Below are 14255 nucleotides of genomic sequence, written 5' to 3' on the forward strand. Positions count from 1 at the left end.
CCTCTGCTCCTCTCCCCATTCCAATATATAGTCTTTTCTCTTTCTAAAACTGGATAATGCTTGAACAGTTCCAGCTGCCTGTCCTTTAAGGAAATTCAACTCAATTTAACATGTTTTTTTAAATAGCATTGTGTACTAGGTATGGCAAATACACTGATTAAAAAAATGAAACAATTCCTGCCCATCAGTAATATATATAGATATAGATATGTAGATATGTCTATAGATATAGATATAGATCCCTAGGATAGAGAAATGTGAGAAATGTGCACACAGATAATTAAATACAAAAGATGTACAAAATAAAGTATAAAGTAATATTGGGCATGGGGAAGAAGTAACAAAGGGAGAAATCAGCAAAAGCATCTTTAAGAGGCAACATTTGAGCTGAGTCTTGAAGGGAACTGGAGGTTCAGAGAAGAATGGAGTGTATTTCAAGCATGGGAAACAATCAATACAAAGGAAGAAGGAATGTCATGTAAAAGGAATAGAAAATGGGCCAGTTGGACCTGGCTGGTAAGGGTGTGAGGAACAAAAATGTATCATCACCTTGGAAAGAAAGACCGAAGCCAGATTTTGAAGGACGTTAGATACATAACAGAAATGTTTGTATTCCATCCAAGAAGCAACAGGGAAAAGACTTGTAAGAAAAAGAAGACATATTTTGACAGAATCATAGAATCTCAGAGTTGGATAGGATCTCAAAGCCCAACTAGTCCAACCCTTCTATGACATTTCCAACAAGTTGTTATCTAACCTTCTCTTGAAGACATCTATTAGGGAGGGGACCTCTTATGAGTATAGTATTCCCCTCTTCATTGGATCTTACTTCCCTTCAATGGAACCTTCCCAAAGGAGAGCTACCCCAACAGAAGCACTGTGGTACTGATGAGGTTCTTTAGACATTCTTATTGAGAGGTCAACCTCCATTCAATGGCTTGTTAGACTGGATACCTACAAGAAGCATTCTCCCTATGATCTTGCTCTGAGACAAGAAACAGGAGTAAATGAATAATTAGAATCATAGTAATTGTGGTTGGAATGGGGAAGGGTTGGGAAGAAGAAGAAGGAGAAGAAGAAGAAGAAGAAGAAGAAGAAGAAGAAGAAGAAGAAGAAGAAGAAGAAGAAGAAGAAGAAGAAAGAAGAAAGAAGAAGAAGAAGAAGAAGGAAAAGGAGAATTGATATTTGAGAAGGCAACATACTACGTAGCGATACCAAAGCCTTCCCAAACTTTAAGCTGATTTTTTTTAAAATGGTAGAAAATGAGCTGACATTTAGCTCCCTCTGTCTATCCTCTGCAAGCTTAAAAGATTGGCATCATTGCTTTTCTCTACTATTTGAAGGGCAAGTGGATGAACTGGAGTGGGGGTTGGAGTTCCCAAAAGACAAAGCTTTGCTTTAAAAATTTGGACCAGCCAAGTTAAAAAGTGAAAGCTTCTAGGGGAGCAGGAGTAGTGGGAGCAGTTCACGTTTATGTAGCATCTTAGAGAATTACCAAGTTTTTAGCTCACATCACACGTACATGATTATCCCTGTTTACAGATAAACTGACATTCAGAGAGGTTGAGAGGTCTGGCCCCCATTGGCTAATAAATATCAGAGCCAGGATCCAACCCAGATCTCTCCTGACTCCTCACTCTTTCCAAGCTTTCACTCCTACACCAAGCTGCCTCTTGGGGGGCCCTAAACCATCATAGGGTGGATCCTTGTATAAAACTTAAGAAAACAGAAATAAAGGGCATTCTAAATATATTTCCTTTCTATAGATGCTGATCTTCTATTACTGGAAAACAGGAATTAGCTTGTCTCTTTGAGGATGTGGTTGGTTCTGTATAAAAAGGATACAGAAGAAATTTGCACATAGGTTGTCAGCTTCATTATGTTTCCTACAGCTTCCAGCAGAAGAAAGACATTTGCAGCAAGATATTTCGGTAAGAATTTGATTTTTTTTAATCATTTCCTTGTATTTCTTCTTTGCTCTGTTCAGGTGATGGGGAGTTTTGGACTGGTGTTACCAAAAGGGACAGCTCTGATCTCTGAGACAGGGTGGGAGTCTAGCTAACGGATAGAAGAGGAACCTTCTTTAGCAATGCCTATGCTCTGAGAAAAGGGAATTTGAAACTGCAGAGAAAAAACATGTCCTCAGCTCACCCCCATAGTATGTACAAGATGTGACCACCCTGATGAATGAGCTCACTAGGTCTGCTGTCCACACAGTCTCAATAGGGTATTCTCTGAAGGGGCATTTGGGTCCAGTGCTTCAGGGCTTGAAATAAACTCAGGGTCAAGAGTGTGTATTAAATGTATATAGTAAGAGGTGGAAATTTTACTTTATATGTGGTTATTTTGTACCTTAGCATAGAGAAAGAAAGGCTCAAGTTCCTTGTTTAGACAGGTCATTCGTTTTCACATTTAGGTTGCAGCAATCCACACAAGCCTGTTTTTGAAAATTTACATCAATGAAGCAAAGAATCGTGTCTGGTAAAAATGACCATTTGAATTAAGCTGAACATCTTGTTAATCTGACAATAATGAGCTTAGTTAAAATAGATAAGCTTGCATGCAGTATTATAGAATATTTATCAAATGAATGAATGAATGGAAAAAAAATCAACATTGTTTTGGCTGAATTCAATCACTGGCTTTTTGATGTGTTTTTTCTCCCAAGTTAGTCTATATATGGACATAGCATAACTCTTGGGGGCAGCTAAAGATGTGACAGATGGTAGGACAGCAGTTTAGACCAAGAATGACAGCTTTTCTGATGATGATGTTGGTGGTGATGATGATGAGGACGATGGTGGTGGTGGTGGTGATGGTGGTGATGGTGGTGGTGGTGGTGGTGGTGATGATGATGATGATGATGATGATGGTGAATGAGCTTATTGGACATGTTCTATGTTGAGAAAGAGGCCTGGGAGGACCCAGAGTTTGGAAGAAGTGGGGGAGGAAGCTCTGATCATTGTCCTTTAATGTGTATATATATGACAATGAACTCTTCTGGGAAGGGAAAGTTACTTGTATTCCGAGAAGGTACCAGTTATGCATGTAGCAGATCCTTCACTGTTTTCCTAATTTAATTCTTTGAAATAAGAGTAAGACTCAAATGCCGCAGGAGAAGCCTGCATTCATTCCTTAAAGCAAACGATGGGAGTAGGTGTTATCATGGGCAGGTTTCATCTGTTTGTTTATAAACACAACAATTCTAGAAAAAATTAAATGGCATTAAAAATGACTACAAGAAAATGTGGAAATGTTTCTCCATCTCTGTTTATTCTTTGTATAGGGCTCCAAGGTATACAAAGCTTTTTCCCAAGAATTATCTAATTTGCTGCTCACAGCAAACTAGTAAGATAAGCAGGGCAGCATTTAGATCAAAATGCAACTGGCATGTAACTGCTCTGTGCAGAGCACTGTGCTCAGGGTTGGAGACTCCAAGCCTGTATATGTATATGCATACACACACATATCTACACACACACACACATCTGCACACACACATCTATACACACATCTCCACACACACACATCAACACACACACACATCTACACACACACACCTACACACACATCTACACACATATCTATACACATACACATATATACCACACACACACACACACACATATATATATGTATATGTTACAGTACCTACTATTATGGAATTTATGATCTGTACAGGAAGACTGTTCAGTCATTTCAGTCATGTCTGGCTCTTGATGACCCCATTTGGAGTTTTCTTGGCAAAGATACTAGAATAGTTTTCCATTTCCTCCTGCAGCTCATTTTACAGATGAAGAAACTGAAGCAAACAGGGTTAAGTGACTTACTCAGGGTCACACAACTAGAAAATGTCTGAGGTCAAATTGGAACTTGGGTCTTCCTTATTCCAGGCCTGGCATTCTGTCCACTGTGCTACCTACACAAACCCAAATCATTATAATTATCATAAATAAGTACATTAGAGAGGTATAAGAATTTTAAAAAGGAGAAAAGTATTTATTGAATGATTACTATGTGCCAAACATTATACTGAACACTGACAACACAAATACAAAGATAGTCCATGACCTCAAGGAATTTATATTCTAACTGGGGAGACAACACACATAAGGAGTGGTGCCCAGGCAGTCATGCTTTTGTCTGAAGGGTTACAGGAATCACGTGAGCAGTAACATAGGGTAGTAGATTGACACACCCAATCCTGGAGTTATGGTAGAGTTCATATGATCATGGTTCCTATGTGAGATTCATTGGGTCAAGGTCATTCATGATTAGAGGGATAAAGGAAGTAGAAATCTGGAAAAAATCTCCAGGAGGAAATAGTCTTTGAGATGAGTTTTAAAGGATAAGGGAGGGATGGAAGAGCCTTGGAAAGAGTGCTGAACGTAGAGTCAGAAAACCTGAGTTCAAATCCCAGCTTTGACACTGACTACCTGTGTGACCTCTGTCAAGCTCTCAATTTACCCATCTGTAAAATGCAAGAGTTGGACTCAGTGACCTCTAAAATCTCTTCCAGGTCTAAATCTGGGTTTCATGGTCCTATGAATAGTGAAATTGTAGAAAAAAAAGTAGAAACAGTAGGAAAGAGTGGTATTACAGGCACATGGAAAAGCCTAATTAAAAGTACAGAGGTGGAAAATTGAGAGTTTCACATGGAGACCCTTATGTAGTACAGTTTGACTGGTGCAGAGACTACATGAAAAAGAGGGGGAAGTAAAGCTGCTGCTCAGATTGTGAAGGGCCTTGAATGTCAGACTAAGGAGTCTGAGCTTCCATCAGCAGGCAAAAAGGTATTATAGTTGGGACTAAAGATACCCACTGTTGAACAGTCATCCTCAGTGTTTGGGTATCGAGTTCATCTGTGATAGGTCTGCTACATAGATTTGTACCCAAACCTGTGGACACAGCATCTCTGCTCAGAATCTATCTTAGATCTACCCCTTTTCCTGGCTTAGCAGAACAGGATACAGCTATTGAACACATAAGCATGAATGAATTAAAGATTTAATAGCATTTATTAAGCACTTATTTGATGCAAAGCACTGTAGTTAAGAGCAAAGAAATGTAAATACAAAAAGAAAATATTCCATTGAAGGAAATACCATACATGGGGGAATGGCATTCCAAGGAGTATATTTGGGTCTGGGTGAATAGAACGATACTGACAAGCACATTACTCAAGATACCTCACAAATTCATGAGAGGCAAGCCATTCAAAGCGGAGCAGCCAAGACCTCCATGACAGCTCTCATGATGGTCCTACCACCAATCACATGGCCACCATCCTAATTCAGATGCTTATTACTTCCAACCTGGATTATTATGATAGACTTCTAATTGATCTTCCCAACTCAATTCTTTCCCTGTTCTAATCTGTTCTCCACTCAGTTATCCAATTGATCTTCCTAAAATACAGGTCTAACCATATTACCCCCAATTCAATAAACTCTAGTGGCTTCCTATCACTTCTAGGATAAATTGTAAAGTCCTGTGCTTAGTATTCAAAGCATATCTCAATTTGGTCCTAATTTATCTTTCTAATCTTATGATACATTGCTGTCCCTCACACTCTATGGTATAACCTTCTTTTGGTTCTTCACACAGGACATTCCTCCTCTCATCTCCATGCCTTTGCACTAGGGGCTGTTACTTTTGTTTGGAACACATTCCCTCTTCACCTGCATGATAAGAAGAATAAGAAAAAGAATAAAACTAGCCTTAATATGGTGCCTCCAAGTTTGCTTTACTCCAGACCACTGCAGATGAAATAATCCTCCCTTTCTAGAGTCATACCTGTATAAAGTGTTGAGGTGTGTGGGCTTGAGGAAAGAAGGACCTTGAGATTCTAGAAGAGTCACTATGGGGAATGTGATAAAGAGTCATAGATAGATCAAAGGAGGACTATGCAGTATGGAGGGCACAGCTGAGGTTAAATACTGTAAATTTGTAAGTGAACTAAGTCATCAAATTTTCATGACTTTCTCCAGAAATCTTCATCATTTTGGTAGAAGGTGAATAATGTGGACGAACCTAAGTTGTGGGCCTATATAGTATGCAGGGGCAGAGGTTTCAAGATGAGTCATTGTCTATTTAAAATGCCCTGACTGTGGAAAAGGAAAAGTGAAACCAGAACAGGAGACACATGGAGGAACAGTTAGAGACTGAAGTCATCGGAGACATGCAGAGAATCATTGTAACCCTCCCCACTTCACCATTTTCCTTCAGGAGCAGACTCACAGGGCTTGGTCACAATTTATCACATATTCCTCTTAGATTAAAAAAAAAGCTGTTTGTGGAGGAACACAAACAGTATCTTTCTTAGAAAAAGTGGTGTTTATTTTTAGTCGTTGCTACAAGATACATCCCAAGTGGCAAATTGGTACCACTAATGGAAATGCTTTATTTTTCATTTATTCATTCATTATTTCGCACTTTTAATTTACATCATATATAACTTGTATTTCCTTATCAATATATCAAACAATATATCCAGCACTGTATCCAACAATTCCTTTACAGTCTTGGAGAGAGCCTGGGGATGGAACTCAACCTGTACATTCATTTCCCAGGCTTTTCATGGGGAAGTCTGACAGCACCTTGAGCCTCCCTGTTTTATTGCCATTGGTTTATAGATCCACATTCACAGAGTTGAAAGTCATCTTTTAAGGTATCATCCTCTGAGTACAATGCCATCATTTTATAGATGAGGAAACTGTGGGCCAATAAATTGAAGGGACTTGTCCAACACCATGCAGTGAATGAATCAGCTGCTGATTCAGGACTAAAACCCAGTTTTCCTCATTACCAGTTCAGCTCTTTCATTGCACTGTGCAGACTCCTAGGTTGAAGCCAGTTCCTTTGTTCTGCATCTCTTCCTCCCTGCCTACTCTCAGATCTAAAAGCACTAAAAAATAAAAGTATATCAATTCAAAGAAGAGTATCTGTTAGTAACTCCAACACAGTTGTCCTCTCTGCATCAGGTTTGCCACTTGGCAGAGAGGGACAAGGGAAGCAAGTTTTCAAAAAATCTTCTCTATTAGATTCATTAAGAAACAGAGGTTTGCTATGGGAGACAAATTCAAAGGGATTTATCCATTATCTGGTTACTGATATCTTGGGCCATCTTGTGGGTGAGCTAAAATCTAGACAGATTTGACTCTCTGTGAGCAGTTCTGGTGCTTAATTCCCCAAGGCAGACAAAGACAGTAATGCTGTATACAGCATGTTCTCCTTCTTTACCTTCATCTCTTGACTTTCTTGGATTTTTGTGAGACTCAGCTCAAGTCTCACCTTCTTCAGGAAGTTTTTCCCAGTCCCCTTAGCTGTGAAGGTCTTCCCTTCTATGGTTGCCTTCTGTACCTAGTTGTGTGTAGGTTGTTTCCGCTATTTGAATGGAGACTTCCTGAGAGCAAGGAATATTTCACTTCTGCCTTCATATCCCCAGAACTTGACAAATAATAAGTCTTTAATAAATCCTTGTTGGCTAATTTGTTCAATACAAGTGGAGCCTCAGAATTGCACTCTCTGAAAGTCTAGCTAGCGTGATGTGGGACAGGTTGTCACCAGCAGCCATTACCCCTAGACATCTGATCATTTCAATTCAATATCTTTCCTGCTCTCCACAGGCAGACATTCTCTATCAGGCTCCCATCCAGGCAAACCCACTCTCCCAGGAATACAAGGATAAGGAACATTTCCCTTTTGCCAATACCAAGTGGACTGACACAGGAGGAAGATACAATTTCATTCTGAAAGTACATAGCGATTTTCACGTTGGACTGTGGCTCCTTCAGGGTAGACTGTTGTTTGCCCTTCTAAATATCCCGAGTACCTAGCACAGTGCCTAGAACATAGTAGACACTTAATAAATGCTTACTGACCGAGGGAGTGGAATGGGGAGGACAAACTGCCTTTTCCTGCCCTCCATCCCTCACCAACATAAATGGAGCCACCTCATTCTTCCTTCCTCTCCTAGCCCAGGTCTGTGCAAGGTTGCTTATGGGAAGTAATGAATTAATCAAATAAACTAAGCCCTGCTAAGAGTTAGCTAGCTGATATGTTATCCTGGTCTTGTAGGTAATACAATTCCTTAACCCAGTTACAATGCAGAAAACCATTAAAGGAGAGGTCTCTTGAGCAGAGAAGTGTGCATTACTCTGCAGTCCTAGAAGAAAGGATAGAACAGAGGAAAAGATGGAAAAGAACACAGGAGAGAGGATGTGGTTTTATTTCAGCCATTTCATGTCAACTAACTAAAGGAGAATCATCTCTATGTCTGAATCAAAGTAAACGCTTGGCTAGGTATTTAACTAGTAGCTTCCATTAGCTTTTACGTCTGAGCAATACTCTCTTCGGAGTTGATATTCAAGGATTATTGTCTGCTTTTCCTGTTCCTTGAGCCACTCACAGTCAGATCTCTTGTTCCATCCCCAAACCTCCTTTGTCAGCTGGTCAATAGAGTAAGTTGATCAAGCACATGATGTTGGTCCATCATCCTTTAGGCTTGCAGTGCTTAGGGGTCAGGCTGGACTCCATGCTCCCATGGTCTCTCAAGCCATGGATTAGTATGATAGCCCCATTAATCTCAGTTTGTGGGTGACTCTTTTGGATTTTTTTTAGGACAAAATGATTTGTGGGATTAAAAATTCTTGTTAGGAAGTACTCCTCCGCCTCTATTACACACACATGCACACACAAACACAGAGATACAGACACACAAACTTACATTCTGATAGCCTAGAAGAGTCCTAGCCTCGCAGTAAGTCTCTGCAACCAAAACTAAGAAAATATACTATCTCTACCTAGCAGGTTATCTATTAGCCATTAAGGAGAAGCCTTAATCTATTTGCTAATGGCCCACTTGGGGCAGTTGGGACCTGGCTTGTAGAGCAGGCATGATGACTTACTGATGATGAGGCGATAACTATAAGTCATTCCTGGCAAGAACCTAAGGGCTCTCCATTTCTATGAAGATGGATGTCTGTGCTAGGGGCAACAATACTGACCTGGTAAATGATCAACCACACAGCAGGGCAGCTCCTTTTCTGCCACAGTCATGTGCTGAAGTAACACTCTCAGAGACCTGTTAACTTCTATCAAAAGGATTTTCAGAACACCTTACATGCCAGGAACAAGCTGTTAAGTGCTCTACCAATTAGCAGCTTTGTGATCTTGGCACACAAATGTTCTGCCTCAGTTACGTACTACCTATGTGACCCTGGACAAGCCACTTGACCTCTTTCTTCCTTGGCTTCCTCATCTATAAAGTGGGGATAATCATTGCACCTATATCCCAGGCCTGTCTTGAGGATCAGAGAATATTTGTAAGTTGTGAAATGTTTTGGTTGCCTCATCTGTAAAATGGAACAGGGACAGGAATCCAGTGGGAATCTTTCAATGGCAGGGACAGCATCCCTAACCCCAGTGGTTTGTATAAACTTTGTATTTATTAAATGCCTGCTGGATTGCTATTATCATACATATCTGAAGGTAGAAAATTAGACTAGATGATCTCTTCTGTCCTAGATCTGAGATCTGTCTTTTGTACTTTGTTCTCTGTTTTCAACAGGAACGTAACCAAGAAAGAGGGAGGGAAGCAGGTAGCTGTAAGAAAAGAGAAAGGGGGAAGGTAGAAAGGATCATAGGCCCCAGGGACCCTATTGGGAAAGCAACCCCCACAGCTTACTACATGTCCCCTGAAACAGAGAATATGATAACCCCGAAGTAATATATGGATTCCCCTTCAAGCAACCATCTTGGTAAGTTCCTCTTCTCCATCCATAGTGACTGTCCTGTGATTCATTCCCTTAAGGCTTCCCTCTTAGAGAACTGGCAACAAATCCTGCTAAAGGATAAAACTGACAGTGGTATAAAATGTTATACCTTCAGGGACTTTTCCTGTCTTAATTAGCAGACTCTTAAGGAAATCCTATAAGTCTCAAGGGAACAAATCTCTTTAACACAATAATGTACGTTCCTTCAGCAGGCAAATGAAGAAGATATGTTTGTTGGGGGAGGGAGAGAAGCTGTCCAGCATAATTCAAATTATATAGCATAAGTGATGCCATCATAAGGTCATCTGAGACCCCAGACCTTAAATAACAGTAGCCTCCATTTACATATCAAATTACATGCATTGCTATGTTTTATTCTACCAACAAGTCTTTGGAAGAGGTGCTAAAGATAGAATTAGCCCTTTTTATAGATAAGTAAACTGAGGGTTGGAAAGATTTAGTGATTTGCCCCTGGCCACACTATTAGTAAATGTTAAAGGCAGTATCCAAACACAAACATATTCTGACCTTTCAGATTCCTTACTCTTGGCTCTCTCTGTGCCTCACTGTTTGAGGAGGAGGCCATAGTATGGGACAGGATATTACTAATGCTCTCTTAGGTCCATTTTTTTAGCCACAAGAATGTTGTTTAATTAGGTTAAATACACACACACACACACACATACACACACACACACACACTTTCATGTTCTTTCAATCTCCAACATTTTTAATTCCTCATGAAGAAAACACCATAGAAAAAGAGGAAAAGGAAAGTTCATCCTTCTCTATTCCGATTCTTCTAAGATAACTTTAGTGATTAAGCAAACGTTATCCAGGCCAGGTCTCACACTTACTGTACTCATAACCATATTTAGAAAAGGTTATTCTGCTTCATCAAATAGCAAAGCATTATTATTTGAACATCTTAGTGGTCTCAAAATCACTAGGTCTTGCAAACAGCTTACTTCTTCTGAGAGAATAATCTTTCAGCTAACTGCATAGATCATGATTACCCAATTCTAAGTCTGTCTAGGCTTAGTATACTGGGCCTGGAGTCAAGAAAACTCATCTTTCTGAATTCAAATTTGACCCCAGACACTTAATAGCTTTGGGACTCTAGGCAAGTTGTTTAACCCTGTTTGCCTCAGTTCCCTCATCCGTAAAATGATCTGGAGAAAGAAATGATAAATTACTCCAGGATCCCACCGAAAATGGAGTCATGGAGAGTTGGATATGACTAGAACAACGCAACAAGTCTTTCTACATTCCCTTTCAGCTGGCCTCGTAGTAAGGAATTCATATTCTAAGGGGGCATACAACTTTCAAACAGCTAGGAACTAATGAGATGTAAACTGGATAAATTGAAGGTAATCTCAGAGGGAAGGCACTAGCATTAGAAAAGACCAGAAAAGGTTTCTTGCAGAAGGTGGGACTGCAGCTGAGTCTTGAAAGAGGCCAGGGAAGCCAGAAGATGGAGGTGATAAGGGAGAATAGTCCAGGCATATAGGAAAGCCAGTGAAAATACAGAGTAGGGAGCAGTACCATGTATGTGGAAGAGAGAAAAGTAAGAAAAGGGCTACACTGTGAAAGTCTCTAAAAGCCTAGTTGAAGATTTTATATTTGATTCTGGAGGTAATAGGGAGACACGAGAATTTATTGAATAGAAGAATCATATGGTCAGACCTGTGATTTAGGAAGATCACTTTTGTAGTTGAACATAAAATGGACGGGGCGGGGGGGAGACATGAAGCAGGGAGACCAAGCAAATGGCTATTATATTTGTCTTACATGAAGTGATGAAAGGCATTGTAAGAAGAAAGAGCAAGGCACATAGGTTGTACAAGCAGAATCAATAGAACTTAGCAACAGATTGACCATGGGTGGGGAGAGGGCAGTGACAGAGTGAATAACTGTGGATGATACCTACATTATGAACCTGAGGAATTGGGTGGATGATAGTGCCCTTAATATTAATAGGAAAATTAAGAGGAGGAGAGAATTTAGGGTTGGGGATGATTAATTCAGCTTTGAACATGCTGACTTTAAGATGTCTAGAGGACATCCAGTAAGAGATATCAAGTACATAGTTGGAGAAGCAAGATAAGTGGTCAGGAGAGAGGTTAGAGCAGGGTAAATAAACCAAGAATCATCTGCATAGAGATGATAATTGAATACTTGGGAACTTATGAGATCGCCAATCAAAACAGTCTAGAAAGAGAAAAGGAGAGGGCCCAGGATAGAGTTTGGGAAATTTCATGAGCTAGTGGGCATGACCAGGATGAAGATCCAGCAAAGGAGACTAGGAAAGTGCAGTCAGACAGGTGTGTCCGTCCTTCATTGATGAAGAAGACCATGCCATCAGAGAAATGATGACATGACTTGCACTTGACTTTGTTTTGAGGGAGGGAGGGCTATGCAGGTCACCAGCCTCACTTCTCCTCCAGAGCCATCTGAATCCAGCGACCAGATATTCATCAGGATGACTGGAGATGACCCAGGATGAGGCAAGTTAAGTGGCTTGCCCAAGGTCACCATCTAATGAGTGTCAAGTGTTTGAGGTGAGATTTGAACTCAGGTCCTCCCGACTCCTGCACTGGTGCTCTATCCACTGTACCACCTAGCTGCCCTAGTCAGACAGGTAGGAGAAGAACCAAGGGAGAGCAATATCTCAAAAACCTAGAGGGAAGAAAATATCAAGAAAAGGGTAATCAAAAGCATCAAGGGCTGCAGAGAAATCAAGAAAGATGAGAACTGGAACTAGAGGAAAGACCATTAGGTTTGTCAGTTAAGAAATCATTGGTAACTTTGGAGAAAGTAATTTTAGCTGAATAATGATGCTGGAAGCCAAACGGCAGAGAATTAAGAAGAAAGTGAAAGGCATGGAAGTGGGGGCATTGTAAATGGCTTTATCAGGGAGCGTAGCCACAAAAGGAAAAAGAAAGATAGGAAAATAGAGATAGACGACCAAGTGAGAGTTTTTTAAGGATGAGAAAGACATGGATGTGATTATAAGCAGCAGGGAAGCAGCCAGTAGACAAGGAGAGATTGAGAGGATGAGAGAGCGAGGAGACAATCTACTATACAAAACAGGAGGGAACAGGATCATTTGCTTTTGCAATGGGATTTGCTTTGGCAAGGAGGAGGGCCACCTTTTCATTTGAGACTGGAGTGACAGAGGAGATAGTCAAGAATGACATCTGAGATATGTGAGATGACAAGAAGGGGAGAAGAGATAACTCTTGGCAAATGGCCCAATGACCTGGATTCAAATGCTTCCTCAGTTGCTTGCTATCTGTATGATGCTAAGCAAGTCCCTTTATCTTTCTGAGTCTCAGTTTCCTTATTTGTAAAATAATGGCAACGATAGCTCCTGTTTCATAGAGTTGATCATTAGATGTATGTAAAGTGATTGATAAGCCTTCAATTGTCATATACATGCCTTCCAGAAGAATAATAATAGTTATTGTAATTATAATAATAATCATTATTATGTTTCCTTAGCTTTGTAAAAAAACTATATTACACACTTGGATATTTCAGAATGTTCTATTTTTAAAAATTAATTATTTGGTGGGGAGGGAATAGGAAGGTGACCCACACTGATGGATAAAAACTGGTATGTTTCTGAGGTTTGGAGCAGGGTAAACTTTGGAAAAGAGTATATTCTGCCATGATGACAAAACAAGGAAGAGGAGAAAGTAAGTGAAGGAAACAGCAACAGTTGTCCAGCTGCTTCCCTCGCACCCACTGGGGAGTGTCTTCATGCACCCCTGAAACAAGTATCTTCTGCCACCTGCAAAAGCAGCTGCAGTTGTATGGGGGAGAGTGGCTGCACCCCAACCAACCCTATCCAGTTCAAAAGAACAGTGTGTACTGCCAGGGAGATGAGGTTGCCAGACTTAGCAGCCCCTCCTGCTCCATGGAATTTTTGGAGTTGGATTAGCCCTTAGGGATCATTTAGTTCAGCATCATCGTTTTAAGTGTGATGAAACAAATTCAAAGCAGTGATGCAACTTGCCCAATATCACATGGGAAGCAGGGCAGAGTCAAGAATCAATCCCAGATCTTCTGACTCCAAATCCAGGGCTCTCTCCTCTCTACCTTCAATACTACTCTTATCCAATATTCCAATATTCAATTCTCCACACTGGAACTGAGCTGTAATTTAAACTTATCTCAGACATTTATTTATAACCTGACTTTTTGACTCTCTAATATAATATAATGGGTGTGTCTCTCTATGCATTGCTCCAGAATATTGACCTCTGACTATTTTGAACAATGAGGAGGGAGGAAATAAGTATTTATGTAATGCCTACTAGGTGCTAGGCACTATGCTAAGCACTTTTTATAAATATTATCTCATTTGATCCTCGCAAGAACCCTAGGAAGCAGGTACTATTATCATTCCCATTTTATGGTCCAAGAAACTGAGACAGAGTTCAAGTGAATTGCCCTGGGGCACATAGGTGATAA

The 14255-nt window shown here is 40.3% G+C and overlaps 1 protein-coding gene across 2 annotated transcripts in view; it reads left to right on the forward strand.

Moving 5' to 3' along the window:
- The first annotated feature begins 1863 nt into the window (after positions 1 to 1863).
- The window catches only part of ARHGAP22 (Rho GTPase activating protein 22), a 414522-nt gene continuing 402130 nt past the window's right edge, over positions 1864 to 14255 (forward strand). Inside the window, exon 1 of one of the 2 annotated variants that reach the window (XM_072627640.1) lies at positions 1864 to 1931. In XM_072627640.1, the coding sequence (XP_072483741.1) occupies positions 1880 to 1931 (52 nt within the window). In that variant the 5' untranslated portion in view covers positions 1864 to 1879. The remainder of the gene's footprint in view (positions 1932 to 14255) is intronic. The other variant, XM_072627649.1, reaches the window with a different exon arrangement.

The sequence above is a fragment of the Notamacropus eugenii genome, chromosome 1 (assembly GCF_028372415.1).
Source record: "Notamacropus eugenii isolate mMacEug1 chromosome 1, mMacEug1.pri_v2, whole genome shotgun sequence".
NCBI lineage: Eukaryota > Metazoa > Chordata > Mammalia > Diprotodontia > Macropodidae > Notamacropus > Notamacropus eugenii.